This window comes from Panthera uncia (genome assembly GCF_023721935.1).
Source record: "Panthera uncia isolate 11264 chromosome A1 unlocalized genomic scaffold, Puncia_PCG_1.0 HiC_scaffold_17, whole genome shotgun sequence".
Classification (NCBI taxonomy): Eukaryota; Metazoa; Chordata; class Mammalia; order Carnivora; family Felidae; genus Panthera; species Panthera uncia.
In genome coordinates this window covers 85,708,519-85,730,764 of record NW_026057577.1, presented here as the reverse complement: position 1 = coordinate 85,730,764, position 22,246 = coordinate 85,708,519, and the positions used below count along the sequence as shown (strand labels likewise).

At 39.8% G+C, this 22,246-nt stretch overlaps 1 protein-coding gene across 1 annotated transcript in view; it reads right to left on the bottom strand.

Moving 5' to 3' along the window:
- CAMK4 (calcium/calmodulin dependent protein kinase IV) overlaps positions 1-22,246 on the bottom strand; it is a 225,476-nt gene that overhangs the window by 11,099 nt on the left and 192,131 nt on the right. Inside the window, exons 7-10 of the mRNA XM_049647708.1 lie at positions 19,954-20,044; positions 17,841-17,915; positions 5,105-5,180; positions 380-506 (exon numbers count right to left, since the gene is read on the bottom strand). Coding sequence (XP_049503665.1) covers positions 380-506; positions 5,105-5,180; positions 17,841-17,915; positions 19,954-20,044 — 369 coding nt within the window. The remainder of the gene's footprint in view (positions 1-379; positions 507-5,104; positions 5,181-17,840; positions 17,916-19,953; positions 20,045-22,246) is intronic.

Sequence of the window (22,246 nt, the reverse complement as noted above, 5' to 3'; positions counted from 1 at the left end):
ATTTGAAATATAATCAAATCTAGGTAATCTAGGCAAGCCAGGTTAAAATGGAATTATTCTGCGTAAGTTATATTTGAATTCACCCAGAACAGCTGGCTTCACAGGCAAGTTTTTACCTTGACTAGATGGTAAAAACTCACTAATTAATACTGTAGTGACTTTTAGTTTGTGATAATTCAGCTGGTGATGAGTCAGGCATATCTGTTTTTCATTATCTACAAGGAAAATGCATTAGTGTGCCTTTTATATGTTTTATAAAAAATACAATTATAAAGAAATAAGATATTAAGAGGGGCAAATTTTAAAAAATGACACTGCCCATTAACTAATTAAAAATGAATACGAGGATTGTTCTTCGTTTTGTTTTGATCACACTTACCAAGTCCTTGGCATTTAGAGATACTTCATCCCACCAGGGGGAGATAAAGTAGTATTCACAATTCAGAATTCTCCTGAACATGAACTGATCACCTCTTTCATCATAGAATGGTTCAAATCCACAAAGTCTAGAAGGACAAAAGATAGGGAATAAAATGTCTTTAAATGCCTAAATACATTTCATCAAATTTTTGTGGTAATTCAGAATTGTCCTTTTCACAGCTTCCCATTAAGAACACCAGTCTACTCAGCACGAGTGTGGAACTGCCTCGTTATAATTCACTTTTGCTGTGTAAATACACATCATGCTCTCTGGAAGTAAGAATAGGTACAAAGCCGATTCAGAATTTCTACAAAGAGTTTATAATAACATCAATAACTCTGACACAAAACAATAACAATAATTGTTAACACTATTACAGGCACTATGCTAATGATTTTCTGAGGATTTCTTTTCAGCAGGAATTGAGAAGATGGACTGATTAGAAGTTCCAATTTATTACAAAGTGGAAGAATTAGGATTTTGAGAATAAACAGATTAAGAGGTAGACAGAAAAGATTTTTCAGTCATTTTTCCTCAGCTCTATTCGCTGAATTCCACCATAGAAATGAGTAAAGTATACTAGATTTCCATCCCACACCAGTTTGGATGTCAGGATGAACAAAGACAGGAGCTAAGACTATTGTCAGGAAACGACCCTTTAAAACCTGACAGAGTGAACACATGGGGCCAACAGAGATGAATGGGCTGGTGCTCCCTCAGCCCTGTGTGTGACCCTCACTTCTGTATCTCTGGAAGACCTACATTCACCTTCACTTTCCACTAGGGGGTCAGCATAGAAGTGAACGGGAAAAGTGGGGGGAAAGAAATAGAAAATCATCTCCAACATCCTAAAGAGAGAGAGGAAAAGTGAGTTGCTGAAAAGAGACCACCAAAAGCCTCCACTGTAGGGGCAGCTGGGTGGCTCAGTCGGTTAAGCATCTGACTTCGGCTCAGGTCATGATCTTGTGGTTCACAAGTTTGAGCCCCGCATCTGGTTTTCTGCTGTCAGCTCAGAGCCTGGGGCCTGCTTTGGGTTCTGTGTCTCCCTCTCTCTATGCCCCTTCCCTGCTCGCGCTTGGTCTTTCTCTCTCTCTCCCTCAAAAATAAAAATATTAAGAAAATTTAAAAAAAAACCCTCCACTCTTTACGGATGGGTACAGGTTCTGAAATCACTAGGGATCAAGAGGAAACTATAAAAACAAGTCCCTACCAGGATATGAGTTGCACTGGACAAAAAATGGAGGGGAAAGGATGAACATGTTAAAAAACATTTTCTTAAATTCTTCTTTCAATCTGGTCAGGAGGGTGCAGAGCATGAAATGTTTGAGTGCTTTCTAATGCAGTGGGTTTCTAGGGAAAAGCATTTTGTCATGTCCTTTGCTCAGGGACTGTTCTATTGGGAGTCTTTGTCTCTTTTGAATATTCTGGAGCCAGCCAGGACAAGAAAGGCCTGGCAGTGCTGAGGCTCGGACCAGTGTGTCCTCTCCCACCGCAGCCAGCCATCTGCACTGAGAGTCCTGCTCCCCCATAAGGAGAGAAGGGAGCCTACGTCCACACAAGGGGGCAGCTCAGCCTTGCCTGGCCCTCCAGTGCCAGCCACAACACTAGAAAAATATAGCCTACTGTTAGTTAGTCATGGAGAAATTAGCCAACGTTCCAGGCTTGGTTTAGGAAACTCTTCTGTTTCCCCTTCTGGAAGTCTAGAAAGAAAAATTACAGTTCAGAAGGTACAGTACTCAAATGCCTTTCTTACTTCTCAAACATATCTGTAAATCTGTGCACTGATGACAGAAGTAAAAAGTTTATGTCATGTCAGCCTAAAATGCCAAAAATGGAAGAACTGTGACACAGAACAACACACACACACACACACACACACACACACACACACACACACTACAAAAAGCCTTCAGAAATGGAAATATTTGAGAATCCTGACAACGGAAGTTGCAGAGGACATTAGGGTTAGGCCAACCATGTGAATGTCTGATACAGGGGAGCTCCAGGCTGCTGGGCAGAACTGTAGGGTGGGACAGATGCAGGACAGAGTTCAAATCTCTGGCCTTATCTGAGTCTGATTCTGACCTGAGCATTGTAGTAGTTGCTTTTGTCTGATGGCACAAAGGATTTAGGTGTAAAAGGTAGAGGGACCAGAACTTCTGTGAGAAATAACAAAATGGCCTTCATTTCTAGTCTACTGTCATCCTTAGAAAATAGCAAGGTCACAGCACAAAATAGCTCAGTGGAACTTTTAATTATAGTAAAGGAGATACACAGGTCCACTGGCACAGTCTTGGAGAACTTGTCCTGGTTGGAGGGCTGTGGTGGTGGTCACAGGCTACTACTGCATACTTTGAAGCAACACCTACTAATTAATGACCTTAAGTGAACCAGGGGAAGGGGCTTTGACAGACTCTTAAAATTATTTTCAGGGCTATGATGTTTCTCCAACAATCACATTCTTCCCTCTTCGTTTTCCCTGCTCAGTGACCACATTATGGGGTTTTACTCGTTCCAAATTTCAGGTTCTCAGGGTGAATGTGATATAGTTTCCTACCTCCATCTCTGAGTTCCTATACAACCTTAATGCTTACACCACCTCCCCCCCATCACATTTCAGCATGAAATTGCAATTGGGTGGGCACACTGATACTTTAGGGGCAAATCTGATTCATTATTTGTGCAGTTCAGTTTTTTATTTCACGTCACTGTGATATGTCACCTGCCTAATTCAGGAGCCAATACTGTCTCCTGAGTATAAAAGTGACCTCAAATGTAAGCTGAAGGAGTTCCATGATGTGGCCTCGGGAATTCGTTTTAGTGAATTAAGCACTTAGTATGGCAAAAAAATTACCTAACAGTTTTGCACTTTCATAAGAAAAAACTATGTTTCTCTACCTCTCCAAATGCTTTTCAAGCCTTTACTATATTCTGGATACACAAAGAATTCAACACTGAAACTATCTTTTGACGTTACACAGTAGCAGACAGCTATTTAATGGGTTGCTTATTAAACTTTTTTGTTTTGGCTACTGACTACTGAATATATCCAGGTGAACATAGAGTTTACTAATTTGTTTGGGGGTACCCTAGTTACCCTCTTCCTAGTCCTTATTACCCAGATACTACACTTTCTAAGATCACTATTAAATTCAAAAACAACAATAACAACAACAACACCCAAACCTCTTTCTGCTCTGGACTGAAATGTGTCTCCCTAAAATTCATATGTTGAAGTCCTAATCCCCCAGTGCAATGGTATTTGGAGATAGAGTCTTTGGGAGGTAATTAGGGTTTGATGTGGTCATGAGGGTGGGCTAACTTCATGACGTGATTTGCGTCCTTAGAAGAAGAGATACCAAAGAGCTTACATTCTTTCTCTGCCATGTGAGGAAAGAGTTAGAGGACAGGTGTCTGCAAGTCAGGAAGAGAGCTCTCACCAGGACTGGACCTCCTGGCACTCTGATCTCAGACTTCCAGCCTCTGAAACTGTGAGAAATAAAATTCTGTTGTTTAAACCACCCAGTTTGCAGTATTTTGTCATGGCAGCCTGAGCCGATTAATATCCTCTCTTTCATACCTTCCAAAATCTCTACAGATTTGCATGGTGTAGGTTCCAACAAGTAACTGTGTAGTGTCTTCTAAATGGCAACCAAATCTGCTTGTCTTAAGTTAAACTCCAGAACTCACTGACACCTTTCTTCTGTAGCCTCTCTTCAGCAGTCTTCCCAGACACTCCTCTGTCCTTGTTTACCTCCCTCATATTCCTCTGCAATTCCATCATGTCTTTGGCAAATTTCCTGAAACCCTTTGTTTATTCATAGCCAGGAGCTCAGGAATGGAGTTGGGGATACCAGAGAGCGAGAGATTAGCCCAACTTTTTTCTACCAGAGAAAAGGTTTCTCTGAGTTTAGGGTATTAAACTCAAGGTCCTTGAGGACCTAACACAAATAGAAAACAAAATTGATAGGCAAATTGCATTAAAAACATTGCTGACAAGAAATGTACCAGTCTGGAATTGTTTACGAAATTAAATAGTCACTTGCTTTTTAAAAAGCAATACTAATAACTAAATACTAAATAACTAATAACTAAATACTAATACTGTATTTTGATGAGATGCAAATAAGTAAAATAAGAGCATGTTTTTAATAGATGGACTTGAGTTTCATATTCATTACTATCATCAAATAATGAATTGTTCTCCAAATCTGCTACACACTGCACCGCAAAATGGGACCGAGAAAAGTCCTGGACAGTGGGGCGCCTGGTGGCTCAGTCAGTTAAGCGTCTGACTCTTGATTTCCGTTCACAGTTCATGAGATTGAGTCCAGTGTTGGGCTCTGTGCTGACAGTGCAGAGCCTGCTTGTGATTTACCCTCTCTCCCTCTCTCTCTGCCCCTCCCCTGCTCATGCTCCCTCTCTCTCTCAAAATAAATAAATAAACATTACAAAAAAAGAGAGAAAGAGAGAAGTCCTGGACAGAAGTGCCGGTTCTAAGGAAATTATAGAATAAAAAGTAATGCTTATTTTCAGAAAATTCTATCACTGGCTACATTTAGTATGTCATAGAAAATTACAAAAGTCAAAAAGTAGTCTTGCTTTTTATGAGGACTATCAGTACCTAGAAAATATTACAGCAAAGGCAAATAGAACACATAGAGGTTGCTTTTCTTCACTTACAAGATGTAGGTGATTATTCCCACAGACCACATGTCCACCTCAGGTCCATAGGCACAGCCTCTAAGGATTTCAGGTGCTGCAGAAAGAATGAATATTGTGTTAAATTGGAGTTTAAATTTAACATTTACATCTCAATGACAAGCAACAGGTAAGAAATTAATTAACACAAAGTTCAGAACAGTTTTGTAACCAATTTTGTCTCCCCAAACCAAAGTGTGAGACTACAAACCCTCATGTCTACTTTAATGGGAGAAATCAAAGTCTTTCTGTGTTTGGGGTGCATAAAAATAAAGGTATTAACTTTAATATTCTACATCAGAACATTCATTCGAATCAGACAGAACTGCATCTCTGCTATAAAAGATCCCTTACTTCAGAGGGAGCTTTGTACGCAGAAAAGGAACACAAATTTACCATAATAAGGGGAAACATGCAAGTTATGCTACCTTGAGATCTAGACCTTCTTGGGAGCATGGGGCATCCATGCAAACCTGTATTTGACAGCATGCAGGGCAGGGACCAGCGTAGGGACGTGGGCGGACAGTGGGAAGGACTGGGAAGTCTCTATGCTGGAAGGTTGGAACAGGTGTTAGAAGGGGCCCGGCACATGTCTTAGTACTGACAACTACATGTAGGTTCCCAGAGAGCAGCTGTCCCCAGTTTGGGATTATGAACTGAGAAAGGGATCTTCTCCGTGCACAATGAGCCTGCTCCTATTAGCCCTGCCCACCATGGTGAAAATGGAAGGTCTTCTCAGCCATCAAACGGCCCTGTAGTATAGAATGAGGAGATCTTTTCTGTTTTTATTATCTTAGAGCTGTGAAAATGGAGAGTTAACTGCGTCCAACTGTTTGCACCAAGAATTGGAGGTGTTATTTGTTTGCCTAACAAAGGAAGAAAAGGAGAAGTGAGAGTTTTACAATCCATGCAGAAATAAGGCTCGGGCCTCTAGCCCCAGAGTGGCCTATAGCCTCAGTGTTCCCATTTTGAACAAAAGTGCTGTAGATGTCAGTGGGGTCTCTGAGGGAGGAGCTGACTAATCCATGTTGAGAGCTCCTTGAGGGAGGCTTTGGGAGTGGGGGCACCACCCTCCTCCTTCCAGCAGGGGGCAGGAGAGCAAGGGAGCTGGATCCCCGATCTGCAGGCTGAAAATGTCATATTCAGAGTAGGTCATTAAAGTGAGCCCTGGAAGGCTGCTATCCTCCTGGAACTCTGAATTTGACTTAGAGGAAGGAACACAGAGGATTTTCCACTGATGTCTTCCCATACTACCCCCCTCCCCCATCCTTTTGCAATCAGGATATTCTCTTCTCTGCACAAACTGTGTTACATAAAATACAAGAGATGAAGAGCCCATACAGTGAAACGAGAGTGTGCAATGTAACACTCCAAGCAGCAATTCAGCAAGATGCACCCTTTAAAGAATGGTGTCTGGGGCCAGGAAGTTTTTCTCATCTATAGGCATATTATTCCTAGAAAATTTTCCTCTTAGAATTTAATTAACATAATTAAGAAAAATGCACGCTCGTTGCCAACACCATTCACTCCTTCAGGTTAGCTTTCGTTTTCCAGGGCAATCTGTACCCCACACATGGTTCCTTTGGGCCTCAACACTGAGCGCCCACTTGCAAATGCCTTGCTCATCAGGGTTCAGAGGAAACTCTGGTTAGGCTGCCTCTTCCAGGAGGGCTGCTGTGCTGTCTGTGTCACTGGGAGCTGTTCCAGTCAGGGAGCTGAATGCACTCACATTTAGTACCATTAGCCCTTCCCCACTCAGGTCTTCCCATCAGTGAAGTGCTGTCAAGTCCCACACTGACATTTAGACATACAGAAATCTGTTGGGGAGAGTCCTTTACATTTTCTGGGACTCGTTTTTACCTCTAAAACCTAAGTGAATTGGATTAGCTAATTTCCAAGTACTCTTGAGTTTGAAGCTACTAGCCACTGTGATATTAGTAGAGGGGTTGTTACTGCCAATTTAAGCAAGAAGAGAGGACAGGCACTCCACTGAATTCCCGTTCCTCTGCCGGAGTGTCAACTGTGTATGCTGGCCCCGGGCGTACCTATCCTATTGGCTCCAGGGCTCTCAAGCCTCCCTTCGGTGCTGTCCAGAGGTGAACACCCTGTCGCAGAGGTCAGGTGCTTTTTCTGGCCATTCTTGATAGCTCCCAGGTAAGGGCCCAAATGAAGTGAATACCATGGAACAAAACTCTTTCTGAATCCACTTTTTAGGGCATCTGGTTTTCTTACCTGACCTGGTAATATCTGACCTCCCCTCACAGCACAGGGTGCAACCTTACCCTCCAGAGGCAACTTAGTTCCTTGTAAGGCGGTAGGCTGCAATGTGGGCAATCCCCTGGTGTGAAACACTAAACTTTCCATGGTGAGGTTAACTGAGACAAAAGGAATATAGAATGTTTTTGCCCTCCATAATAAATTTCTCTTAAAAAGAATTTATAATATTTACTAATCAGAATACAAAACTTAGGTGAAACAAACACTAAGCATCTAGATACAATCAGATCCCATTCACAGAAACCTTAAATATTTTCACAGTTGCTAGTTATCATAACCTTGACTTCAGGACCAGCAGAATATACTCTTGTAATCTGTCTGAACCCTTTCCAAGAGCCAGAAGCTTTCCAGAATACATTTCAAGCTCCAGCATACCAGTGCTACAGGTCTCCTAGGTATCAAATGTCCTTGCGGTGGATTCTACAAATTTGTGATTTTATTAAGGAGGGAAATACTTGACTACTTCCAACTTGGTTCAGGAAAAGACATCAGCTAGCCCACCTTTTAATGCTATAAGCACTTCCAGGTGTCCTACATATCTTTTCACCTCACTGCCCAAACAAATAAGTCAAAAAAATACAGTAAGGGAGAAAATCATTTCAAGGTGTGATCCAGTTTTTAAAAATGTGTTTAAAATAATTTAGAATCCTCTTTTCTAAAAAAGTCAATAATCCTTTATTGATTTCTCTGGATGTCTTCTAAGCGGATGCAAGTTTTGTGCCACTTCATAAGCTTATCATTCGTGTTATTGCTCATTAACACTAAATGCTACAGAGCTCATACTCCAATCTCCAACACAGAATAATTGTGGTAAATGGTCTTAGAATTGCCAAGATACCAGCCTTCACTTTTTTAAAAAGCAATTTTAACTGAATATCAAAATTATATTAAAAATTCAAACTTTATGATATTTATTTACCAACATACCACTTAGACCTCAGAGTGTTGCTTTTTCAATAAGATCATGGTACCATTAAAACTTCTAGACACTGAGGGTCCATCTACAGACTGGGATGAATTTTAGTTTATTAAATAAACTCACTGTTACTAGTTCTCGAAATGGTCCCACATAAAAAGTATGAGGTATGCCCTATGACACTCTGACAGGGGCCACTGAGGCTAAGTTTCCCCTCTTTTTCTAAAGCCCTAGGAGAAAAGTAGAGGGATGATTTTGGTCATGGATTGCACCTTCATTTTGTCAATTCCTTCCTACCTATTGAGTTAAGGCCACACATTGGCATTCTTTAGCAGAAGACTTTTTTCAAACTATTGTTAACTCTTCTGAGAAAGACAAATCCCAGGGAGACTAAGATGAGTGAAATCCACATGTTCATTCATTCACTCATTAAACAAACCATGAACTATTTATTAAGTACCTGCTGTATGATGGGCACTATGTTAGATGGTGTTGGGGGAGCAATGGGGAGTTCCAGAGAACACGTCTCTGCCACCATGGAGCTTACAGTTTGGTGGGGGAGGTAGGCATTGATCAAGAAAGCCACATGAAGAAACACAAAGTGGTAACTGTAAGTGCTTGGATGGAGGGTGTCTCCAATAGAGGGCTGACCTGGTGAGAAAGATCAAGGAAGGTGAGTAGAGAAAGCAAAGTTTAAAGTGAGATGTGAAAGACTGGAGAAGTTAACCAGGCAAAGGGGGAGAGGGCAGTGGTTGAGGAAAGAGAGTGAAGCGGGTTGGGTGGAGCTGCCACACATGCAGAGACTTTGTGGCTGGCAGGAGCGGGCAGGAGCGAGGGTGCCCAAGGAGCTGAGTGTGGCTGGAGCACAGCCCTGGGCACAGTGAAGTCCCTGTGAGATGAGCCCCTGTGAGGCAGAGGCCAGACTACAGATTCCAGGACATGAGGGCTTCTGTTTGTTTGTTTATTTCTTCTTAAATTCTCTCCTATGCTTTTGTTTTAGTGATTCAAAACACAGAGGAACAAATCTATTTTCATCTTAAAGCCTGAATCTGACTTTGCAGAATTCCACCCCCTCCTACAGCTGAGGGAGAGCCACTGTGGAGCTTTTCACTGTACAGTCTTGTCTTGAATTGAGTTTTCTTTAGAGCACAAGTCTTCAGCATCTAGAAGTCTCTCTACACTTTGCCTCTGAGGAGTGAGCACTGAGGAAGGGATTTATCTAACAGAAGGAGAAGAGCAGTGTTTGGAAATTCTCTCCCCTTGTTGCTCTTAACATGGTGAGGAACCCAGAGGAGAATGCACTCCAGGCAGCTTCCTACAGGCAGCTGGGCAGACCCTACTCTGTGCTTTCCTCAGCACCTGTACCATGTGTGGTCCTTTGTCAGGGTGTCACAGATATTTGGTGAGAACGGTGCACAACATTTAAGCCCTGTCAAGTGCAATTTTTGCTTTGACAACAGAGAAGACAGGTCATGTCCCGGCGCCATTTTGCTTAGTGTTGTAACAAAGGGGTGAATCAGACTGGGATACAGTTGACATGTTTCCAGAAGGAGTTGCCTCTGGCTAGGAGCAGCCTTACCAGTTTACTACAGTGACTCTCAGAATACTACTGATTCCATACATGCCATGGTGTGAGAGGTTGAGAAGGGCTGAGGAGGCATGTGGGGCCTCCGTCACTTTGGGTATCTATGACTTGTAGTGTAGAGCAAGAAAGAAGTTTGAAGGATATTTTAAAACTCAAGGGATACACTTCATGACCTAACTCATCTTTTCCATTTTCCTGGGCTCTTGATCTTTTACACTACAAACATCAGTCAATCCATCTCTCACTTAGTATTTTTTCATTAAAGCTGTTTAAATAAGTCTTCCTTGCCACACGAATTGCATGATACTTCTCTTTGTATAAATCTTATAAATGGGTGAAGAAAGATAGCCTGTTTATTTTCCCCATCTTACTTTTTATTTTTTAAATAATACCCTGAAGAGAAAATCAAGTATTTGAGAACACCTAAGTACTTTCAGAAGAGGAAAAAATAAACACAACCTATTTTTATTACCCTGGGAAAGTTTTATGTCTATGAAATTCACTTTTCTATGATCCCACAGAGCCCTCCCATCTTAGAGCAATCACTATTTGTTCCGAATCTTAATCAGACTGAGTCTCCTGCTCACTTCAAAGCTGTGATGGATGCAGGCCCAGGGACAGCAAAGAGGTATTCATTTTTGAAAATCTGCCTCTACAAGGAGGTGGAGTATCAATAAATAAACTGAACTCGTCCTAATATTAACATCATGCAAGAGTCTCTTTTGGATATGGAGATACAGATATAAAGTGATGGACACGGACTTCGAACTCTGTTAAGTATGGCAAATACCATGTTTTTCTCTAATGGAGCTATAAATCTTATTGTAATTATCACTAATAATTCTCTCAAAATATTTTTATTTTGTGCATATCCTATCTGTGACAACATTCTAAATGGAACACTCTGTGGGTGTTCAGGGCCCAAAGAATACATTTTAAGCAAGTCTCCTTCCCACTTGCCATCAGTCACCCTTCCTATGACCACTTCTCCCCTGCATTCCGCCCTCACATGGGTAATAATAGAGCTGAGTCCTTAGCACAGTGAGTTCTCTGGCACAGCTGGTTCTGTTCCTTAGGTAGTCATTTACAGTTACAAAGAGGGAAGGACAGAGAATGATTTATGGTATGGGGACGCAGAAGTTAAGGATGACCAGCACATTAAAAGGCTGTTTCTAAGCCAAAGAGAACATGAAAAGTAGGCGGAAGGACAATCTCTTCAGACTCAATTTTATAAGCCGTCTCAGGTCAGAATATATTTGGTTAACTTGGATTAAATGAAGCGCTTGCCATAATCCTCAACATAGTTTACACATATAAAATATATATAGACAGACCGTGAAGTAATATTATGAATGTCAAATACTATGTATCTGCTGGGTGATGCAGAAATGAGCAACACTCTGTCTCCTCTCCCCTTGCTCCCCTGAATCCTGAGACACGGGTCAGTAGTCAGCCTCTGGGACCATTTCCCGAGCCAGGGAGGCAGCCCCTCCTTCTGCTGATAGCTTTAGATGCTAGAACACTGTTGAGTATATTGTGCCCCATATCTGTGCCTTGCAGCACCCATTCGTAATTCCTAATTCTGTCCAGTGATGCTTCCTCCACTATCTGATGTTCTATGAATAATAAACATGGTTTCTTCTCTCTGGCCTCTACTGGTGATGTTGCCCCAGGATCAGTCTGGGTTGTTTCTTCTTCTTCCCTGGAGTCTCATGACTTTCCATAGCATCTATATGGTGACAGAGCCCCCATTTATATCAACAGACATGACCCTGCTCCTGAACCTCAAACATATATACCCTCTGCCCACATGTCATCTCCACCTGGATATCTAACAGGCATCTCAAAATCAACAAGCTCCAACCCCGTTGCTCCTCAAATCCTCCCTATCTCAGTAAATGTGAACTCTATCCTGCCAACTGGAGCTCTTTGGTCCCCCTCCTACCTATTATTTCTCCCCTTATCATTGCACCTCACTCAACTGTGTCCTTCCTCAACCTATAGACACCCAGCTGTGTTCCTGCCTCAGGGTTGGTGTGCTCTGTCCCCTCCACCTGGAATGTTCTTTCCATAGAATCTGCATGGCTTGCTCTCTCCCTGCCTCTTCCAAATCTTTGCTCTTCTGCTCCCTCATGAGTGAAGCCTTCCCTGGTCAGCCTGTCCCAACACTTTCTATCCTCTTTCCCAACTCTATAGGAATGATCACCTTTCTATATATTGACACAATCATTCTCTTTATTATTTGCCTTCTCTCACTAAAATGTACCACCCTTAAAGAAGAGATCTTGTTTGTTTGTTTTATTGATTGTTATATCCCTAACACCTAGAATAGTGCCTGGTGCATAGTAGGAGCTCAGTAAATAATTTATTAAATGAAAAAAGAATTGAATAGGTACATAACTAAAGTTCCACAGAATACACTTTGTCTAGGTCAGTACCAGATCAATACAAATACCCCGAGAGGCTCATTTTCCTCTAGATTTAAAACTTCCAAGACAGCCTGCATTCCACCAGCAGAGTCCCTGTCATCTGCAAGGTCAAGACCAAGATAAGCTACGGCCTTTCCTCACCTCTCGTGTATCTATCCCCAGCCCCACTTTTTCCTTTACCTGGCATGTGCTCATACGGATCAAGCATTGCAAGCGTGCCTGGGACAGTCATATGGTGGCTGCAGACACAGCCTATCTTAGGGAGAAAGAAGGGCCATGGTCAGCAATGGGAGATGGACCTAGGCACTCCTTACTCACCTGCTGAGCATTCTCTGCTTGCTTCTTCTCACATCCCCTGCTCTTGCCCATCGTCCACTAACCCCACAGGAGCCCTGTGTACACACATCAGCCCATCAAGCATGTTATAGGCCATGCAACTGACATTTTACTATGTACTCTTCTGTTTTCTCTTAAGTTCACTGTAAAAAGAAAGTCACCATAGTGGGTATTTAATTAGCTCTCAGGTGAGATCATCCCTTAGCCAGTTAGATTACCAACATAATCTGACACTCTTGTTATTTCACCTTAGCTATTTAGTCCTCTAGAAATGAACAAAATACATCTTTTATGAAACTATTCTGAAAGCTTATATTTTAGATGATTAGATTTCCTTCTACTACATTAAATTTTCCTACATTGGTCATATTAGTATGTGTTCATGTAGACAGAAATCCCTTCTGTCTGACTCTAGGCTATTGAGAAATTATCTTTAATTTTGGTATAGTGAACATAATAAATTATTTCTTTAAAATATAACAATGCAGAAACAACACAGGATTATCACTCCAATGGGACTCTGGCAAATGCCAAGAGAAAATCAATTCTGAAGAGCTTCTAGACCCTGCAAATTGAATTTGGATAGATGGGCAGAAATATGAACCATGAACATACATAGTTTAATTAACTAAGCTTATGAGTAAATTAGAAATCAGTATTATACAGAAATACTCTTTTACCTAACCCTTTACCATATTGTTTTCTTTTCTACTCTCACAGCTTTACTTGTTTTTGTGATTGGCATTGATAGGCTGAACACCCGCAGACTTCCAGTCTTAAATAGTTAAACCAGTCAAGACATTTGGTAGTAATATTGCATACGTTGTGGCCTATTTATCGGGAGTCATGACCTAATGGATTTTTTTTTTTTTTTCTGAGACCTATTTCTTTTCGCAATAACAAGATGTGGAGAATCTCTTCACGGCTATTTCAGAACACTAGTCATTGATTTCATTTATCTGGATCACAGATTTTAATTTTCTGGCCTGGAGTTTATTTTCCACTGGGCACACTTCCCAGGAAATAATGAGTATTTGCTTAAACATACAGCATCTGTGATTTTTCTTTTGCAATTCACTTATAGGAGAACCCTCTGTTATTAATAGCCTAGGGCAAAGGTTCTATGAATGAGACTGAATGGATGGCTTTTCACTTTTGTATTTCCTGACAAATGACAGATGGTGTAATATAAACACCCACTCCCTCAAAAGATGTAACTGAAAAAGCCTTCCATTAAAGGTAGACACTAGACCCCGTGTACATGAGGAGAACTGACCTGGAGTGTAATCACCCTTCCAATGAGCAAGAAAACAAGCTCACACGTCTCCTCTCTGTCAACTGAAGGGGCCTCAGATACCTTTTCAAGTTAAAACTAAAGTCTGTGTGTAAAGTCATGGTTTCTGTAGGACGACAGTGATTCCCACCAGTCTCATTTCCAGCTCATTGTATAAATGGGCAGTTTCCTCCCCACCTAGGTACTCTCAGAAGGGACACGCCAAACTGATGATGGCACTTACATGTATTGCAGGGAGGAAAGGCTAGAACTGAGTGAACCTCAAAGGGGCTTCAGCCTTGCCTATAAAGTCTAATTGTTTCATTACTATATGTTATTATTATTCACTATTATATTAACTAAAAAAAACAAAAACAAAAACGTTTAAACTCTGCATCTTGCCTCTTCTCTAGGCCATCCACTTCCTGTGCCCTGGGTGTGACTGCGACCTTGTTTTCCCTAACTCAGCCTTTCCAGTGTTTTTTGTGTTACTATATACAGGTGTATCCTTAAAATCCTGTCCCTAACCTCTAGGCGGGGGTGGGGGTGGGGTGGGGGAAGGGATAGTGAGAGTAGTGTGGGTACTTTTGGCAGGGGGGAATAGTAAGTGGAAAATAAGCTTCCATTATTCGATGGCATTATCTGTAAGAAGGGTCTGTTTATGGCAAGGACAAGACTCTGAACTAGTATTTTTATTATCATTTTATATTAAAAAAATGGATGTAGGAACAGATCGAATACATCATTCTGAGAAGCTGTTTACGGGAGTGACAGCATTCTGTGTGTACATTTCTGACATCAGAGGGACAGGAAAGAGAATTTATAATCACTTTCTAATTTGTCTTCTTTTGTCTCTCTTTTTTCCCTCAAAACCATCTGTCATAATGACATTGTCGAGATATTTGTAAGATACAGATTTGATTTTAAAATATAATTGCCCTGATTAAGAACCTTTGCTCAATCACTACTATTTACCAAAGCAAATCTGAATTCCTTAGCCTGATGTATAGATTATTTAAAAATATGGTCCATTGTATCTTTCCAAGTCCAACTATATCTATACTGCAGTTGTGCAAAGTGCCAAAGTAACCAACAGTCCCTGAATCTGCCAGATGCTACCACTCCTCTATGATTTTTCTCTTCCTTTGCCTACTTGCAAAGAATGCCTTGTGGCTACCTCTTCACTTGTTGAACTCCTATCCAACCTTCAGAGTCCAGCTCAAATATTAGGGAGGATTAATTGTTCCCTCCCCTCTGAATACCTAGGCCTTTAGCTTGGATAAAACTACAACTTATCAACACAAACTGATTTATTGTATATGGGTATTTTTTCTTTAATAGCCCATGAAATCCTTAAAGGACAAGACCATATGGTGTTCACTCTTGAATCTCAGAGCCTCTTAGATATTCAATGTTCATTTTATCAATGAATGAATCATTCACTCATAGAATGGCTATTCTGTCACGCTGCAGGAAAGAGCTGCTCTTGTCACTATTATCAAAGCCATTAAAAGGATGCTGCCATCTCTTAGTCACAGAAGGGACCCTTAGAGATGGCTATTGTAAGCTCTTCCTGATCTTCCCATTTCAGGGCTGCTAGTTCTCAGAAAAATGCTCCAACCTACCTACCTCCTAGGAATACTCAGTGTTTGTACTTAGATAATGATTACTAAATTGCCCATCAGCTTTCTTCTTTTGGGAAATCCTTACTTTGTTTTATCATTCTTTTGTCAATTCTCTTTCAATGCTACTTTTGATTGGTCAGCAGTTAATACTCACAAATGGGCAATCCCATTTGGCACATGGTACAAAATTCGGGGTTCTTTTTTTATCTTTATGGCCTTGGAGATCGGGAGGCATGAAAGAAATATAGGAGGATGACAAGGACACATGAATTAGAGAAAGGGGAAATATCTATGGCACCATTAGATGTCATGGACAGGTTGTCGGCTAACGGTTCTAAGGAAAATAAACTATACATAAATATACATAAATATATATCTATATCTATATATCTATATCGCTATATATATAAATTATATATGTAAAACAAGAGGATGTCTATAGGGAACATGGTATAATTTAAAAATCTCCCCCCCCCCCCCCCCCCGGTAATGGGAATCTTACTCAAGTTTGTGCTAGAGATAGTGAGCGGTCTAATGAAATACTTATGCTTAGTAACAGAACGCTGAATTCATTTGGGGCAGCAACATGTCCAGCCAAAAGACTCACTCTGGTAGTATGGAGGCTGTAACCAAGTACTGGACAATAAGATAGAAGTGGAAGTGATGTGGAGCTTTAGCAAGTCTATTTAACAATGAAAAGGTACACCCTTTTTTCTCCCCTTCCCCCCTTCCTGTCACAGAGAATGTGGATGTAATGACTGATTTCAAGCAGCCATTTTGGACTGTGAGGAAGCATGCTAAAGAACGGTAGAGCAAGACAGAAAAGGCCTGGACCCCTGCCACTGAGATCCACAGAGCCTTACCTGGAGAACCCACCAGGATTGCCTTTCACTAGACTTTTAACATGAGAGAAATCAACTTCTATCTTCCATAAGCCACAGTTACTTGGAGATTTCTGAATTTACTCCTAATTGGTAGACTACTCTTGCTAAGGAGTTAAAGGTCCAGAACAAGAATATTTGGCACAATGTAAAGATTTAATAGAAAGACAGGTATACTTAATTCTGTGTAATTACTGGGTCTATGAACAATTGAGCTACAAGGACATAATATTTTAGATTCAGTAGGGAAATTAACTAGGTAAAAACAAAATAATAAAAAGTTTATTGTGAATATGTGAATTCCATATGTGAATATGGAAACATGGAGAAAGATGAGGAAGAATTCATAAGGCTATTAATACTGATTACACATACTTGGATTTTTACTTCCTGCAATGACCGAGTAATACTTTTGAGGTTTAAAAAACTAAAAACAAAACAAAACAAAACAAAAACATTTTAAGATGTAAATAATAACTGATAAATATTTCTATGAAGGAAAATTATATTGATTTATCTATATTGGCTTTTTTGAAGAGGGAATTGTATAAATCTGTTTTTAGGCTCTTGGATACCTGGATTCTCATCTCTGACCCACTAACAACTAGATGTGGAATCTTGGGGAAGTCATACTCTAGAACTCAAAATGAGAAAGTTAGCAAATGAACTTTAAAGCTTCTTCTAGCACTAAAATTCTGTGAATTCAATCATATATTTGCTTCAGTGGATATCTAACTGTACCTTCTATAGTCTGATGTGCATGAATTCAAACATTGTTAAAATAAGTTAGTTACGTGGTTGTTAGGAGTGAGGACTGTCACACAGTCCATCTCTAAAGACTGGGGGACTCTGGCGGGGCAACCCCACCTGAAGCCTTTATCTTAATAAGACTAGGCGAGTGCCATCAATGAGGACTAGGGACTACCCCAATCTCACTGTTATCCTATACGCCCTTTGAATTAATGACACGCTCCCTCCTCACCCACCCTCCCAAGTAAAAGCAAACAAGGAAAGTGACAGGAGGACTCATGGCTCTATTTCCAACCACAAATAAGGTTGTTTCCCTGCCCTCTTTCTTGATGATTGTCCTTCTGCTTCGAAGTGGGTTCAAGAGTAGCTACTGCCCAGGAGACAGGTGCAGAGCACCCAGTCCTTTTTCCTAGGGCTCCTTCTTTCCCTGCTTTTCTAAGAAGGGGGCCCTAAAACCAACATCATTGAACCCCTCATGTAGAACAAGAGGTGGTCTAAGTATCATTTATACACGCCTTCCTCATGGAGACTCACATCACATTGTAAGCATTTTAAATAGAGATATTAGGAGTTAGAAAATTAGATCATGAAGTAAAAATCGATTTCAAATAACAATAAAAGTAAATATCAGTATTAAAGAGCATACCGCAGTACCCTGGGGTTCCACACACTGTCTTCATGAGCACTTGATGTTCCACAATTTTAGAGAGTCCAAAATCAGCTAACAACACAAGAGAAACATTTAATGAAACAAGTCTTTTCTTAGCTTTTATAAGATGACAGAATATTTCTGTTATTCAAAATAAAACAGATTTATTTGTTTTTGTATTTGATGACGGATGGATATGTAGAAGGGGACCAGTCACATGGGAGAGGGAACTAAAAAAATAAAATAAAATAAAATAATAATAATAATACCAATTCAAGTCTTGCTCTAAATTTGAGAAAAACATGACTCCCAAATACATTTTATGCTCTATAATCCCTAGTGTTTAGCAAATAAGCTTTTTTCTTGAAGTAATAGTTGCAATAGATACATTTTGTCTAATATTAATTCTTAGATTTATAAACAGTAACTCTAAAGTATAATATGGTGATATAGAATTAGTAATCACTTGGACAAAATCAAAATAAAAAATTAGGTTTTCATGAATGTCAAAGAAATTAACAGAAATATCAAAACATTTATTCTGCTTCAAAATAATGTCATTCTTTAGTATATTTGATGGATAAGGATTTACTCTCATATGAGAGATATAACACTTTTTTTGGGCAAAAGTTCTTTTTATTTATTCCTCAGAATATTACCTAGATAAAACACTACCAAAGTTGCTACCATTATGGTCTGTTTGCTGGGCTACATCTCTCTCACTCAGGAAACATCAGGAAACCATTCAAGGCCACTCTTCAAGAGAGGCAGGTGCAGAATTGATGCCATTTTAGACTTCAAAGATAAACCCACATTTCCACGGAGGTGCTGATCCTTATCAGGGAAAGCAGCAGGAAGTCCTTCAGAAAGAAAGCCTCTCCTGTCTAAATTATATCTATCCATCCATTTAAAGAAATTTCTTTAAGGATAAAATCTTTGAAAGTGATGTCAAAGGAAATGGAAGTCTCCCCGCCGTTCACTGCCTTTCAGGAGTGATTATAAGAACAGGACGGCTGCCTAGCAGGCTTTTGGTATTTTTTTCTTTGAGTTCTTGCATTCATAAAGCACATTATGTTGTCTGAGCTCTTCTATGATATGTATAACTTAATTTTCAAAGATGTTAACACTTCTAATGCAGTGAACTGATCAGATTAACATTACACAGGCCAGCACCAGAAGAGCAATGTCCTTCACAGGACTTAATGCAGATCTACTAAAGGAGGATTCATATAAAATAAATTTTATTATTATTATTTGCAAATGAAGATTTGCTTTGGAAAGTAGCATTTAACATATGTATACTTTTTTTCTAAAATGCTGATTTAAGGAACCCTTTGAACAGATGGGAGTTTCACAAAGTTCATCTTTGTAGTTCTTCAAAATGCTTACTGGTAGAAAAAACAAGGTTTCAAAGTCAAATAAGGTTTGGGAAAAACCTCACAGTACACTAATTTAGATGTCAGTTTACACATTAGCATTTTTAAAGTTCTGGGAAGTCCTGCAAAAATAAAAAATCGTGTTTAAGTTGGCATTTCCTACCTTATTTGACCAACCTTAGCACTTCCACAAACAACTCCCATTTCCCACAAACGGAATTACAGTAGTTACCCCTGTTCACTCAGCTGAGGAACCAGTGTTCTGTGGAGTGTACTTTGGGAAATACAGATCTCAATTTTCTCTGTTCACATAAACAAGTGACTCAGACCCTAAATTCAAGAATATGTACTAAGCATTTTGTGTCAAAGTTCTTGAATATCTAAAATTAAGCTCCAACTGAGTTGTGGAATAAAAAGTAACAAAAAAAGAAGTGTTATGTTATCTGTGATTTTCTTCTCTATAAACTTATCTACAAAATATACCATCACCCCCTGGAGTCCCTGCCATTTCTACAAACTACGTTTCCTTTGTGTTCAGCACTGGAGCACCTCCTAGGTACTGATTCCAGAAAGAACACAAACTTCCAAAATAATGCATTATTCCTTTACAGACACCAAATATTCAAGGAAATTAAATGGAGGCAAAACCGGATGGAGCAGTATTTAAAAATTGCATGAAATAAATTTCTTCTACTCTGGGAAAGGAGTCATGAGACATTAGGAAATGTCCTCACCGATTTTGAGGGGTGCATCTGGGGCTGGAGTTGCATAGAGAAGATTCTCTGGTTTGAGATCACGATGGACAATCCCATTTTCATGTAGGTACTAAATAGGGAAAATAATGAAGTAACATTACAGTAATTGTACTTAATGGTTCCAACATTCATGTTTAATCTTTTCAGAATTAGAATTATCTTTACTAAGTCATGTGATTCGACAACACACATATATGATGATTTTAAAAATAAACACCATAAAGGAAAACATGTTTATACTATACATAATTCAAGAACAGCTGACAGTTACTTGAAAGTGAAATGAATTTTAAAGTGTATAAAACCAACTGCCAGAAATAAAATATTTACTCCTCAGAGAATATTAGTTGTAGCTCTCTTTATGCATATTACCATATCAGTTCAAATCTAATTATTATTATAATAAGTCAAGGTTCTATGCATTGAAGTCTGTCTGGTTTATATCTGAAAAGCATAATTGTATGTGTCATCTCAGAAGCTCACAACCACAGCAAAGACTTACTAATTATTGCTTGAACAGACATTTAGATGTGAGTAATTATTATAGAAGACTATCCTTAATATGATAAATATTGCTTAAAGATGATGAATGCTCTCATAGGCTCTTCTGAGGATTAGTAAATCCAGCTATCAATATAGAGTGGTATATTGGAGACGACATTAAATTAAAGATCACCTCTAGCAATTCCACTAATTTTATTATATTTTAAATTATTTCGTAAATTATGTGTTATCACACATGTAACATACTCTTGCTGTGATTGTGGAGGTCTTACCTGGTCCTGCTTCCCCTGGTTTCAGATCCCTCTCCAAAAGTAATCACTCATCAGTTTGAAATGGTTTTAACTTTTTTCTATGAATTCACAAACATGAATGTATGTATGCAAGGAAATATCCCTGATTTTTCCATTTTCTTATATAAATGCATGATTAATATTAATTTTTATACTGCTTTTTTCACACAATATGTCTTTGAAACCTTTTCCACAAATCACTACAGCTTAATCTCTTTACCACTTGCTTGTATCCATTTCATTGGAAGCATCATAATTTATTTTGCTAGTCCCTTTTTGATGGACATTCAAGTTTTTAAAAATTATAAATAAGGCAATAATAAGCCTTCTATGCCTTGGATGTTTGGCTAGTTTTGCTGGTGTTTCTCTAGGACAGATACCTGGAAGCAGGTATGGTGGGGTCAAAAAGTAGATTTTAAATTTTAATAAATACTGCAAAATCATTCTCTGAAAAGACTCCATCAGTATCTACTCACATGAACAGTGTAAGTATTTATGTTTCCCTGACATCTTCACCAAATCTGTATTTTTAACCTTTGCTGGGCTTCAGTGTAAATATTGTATCTTAGGTTTGGTTAAATTTGCCTTTCTCTGTTTACTGGTATAGTACATGCTTACTGGTTTTCCTCTTCTATGAACTGCCTGTTTATATCCTTTGCCCACTTTTCTGTTGGGTTGGGAGAAAAAGTTGCCAGTGTCCTTCAGTATTTCTCCTTTCCTATCTCCTACGGGAAGGGAAGGAGCCTTCTCTCTTTGCAAGCCAAGTAATAGAAGGTGGATAGCTTCAAGGTCACAATTTGTGGTGCTTGACATGTCAGTGATTTGGGGAAACAGGAATTGATATCCAGCTCACTCATGAAAAAGAGATGGTTGGAGTGGGTGAGTGAGGAGAAAGGGCCCCAATGAGATTCAGCTACTCGCAAAGAATAGCTGAACATAGGTGCAGTATCTCATGAGGGTTCAATCTGGACTGTGCAGAAGGGAACCAGACATGAGTCTCCCTGAAGAATGTTTCCTGCTGGGGTGATGCCATCTCATTTTAGCATCACAGGAAGCAGAACATGGGGAAGGTGAGAGCAGGCAGTTGAGGAACCAGTGACTCCTCAGAGCACCTGAGGTGACAGAACTCCCCCGCAATGGGTCTCTGTAGAGCCATCATTGGTGTCCCATAGGGAAAGAACCCTAGGCATTGTAACCTGCCATCCCCGGAGATCACAGATGCCAGACCATAACTGTACCAGTCTGGTGAGACCTTTCTTCACTGTCCTTCTCCTCTCCCTCTCCTGTCACCCTCACAGCAACTTTAGAAGGAACACAATCAGTTGGTGGGTAAAAAGCAGGAGGAAGAGAAGAAACTAACAAATATTCCTATCCCCTATATTTAGAAATTATAGATCTCTCATGTCCACGTTGGGGGAAGGAAGACATTTAAAAGTTGGATGAGTCTAAAATTTTAGTCTTTTCCTTATGCAAGAGTG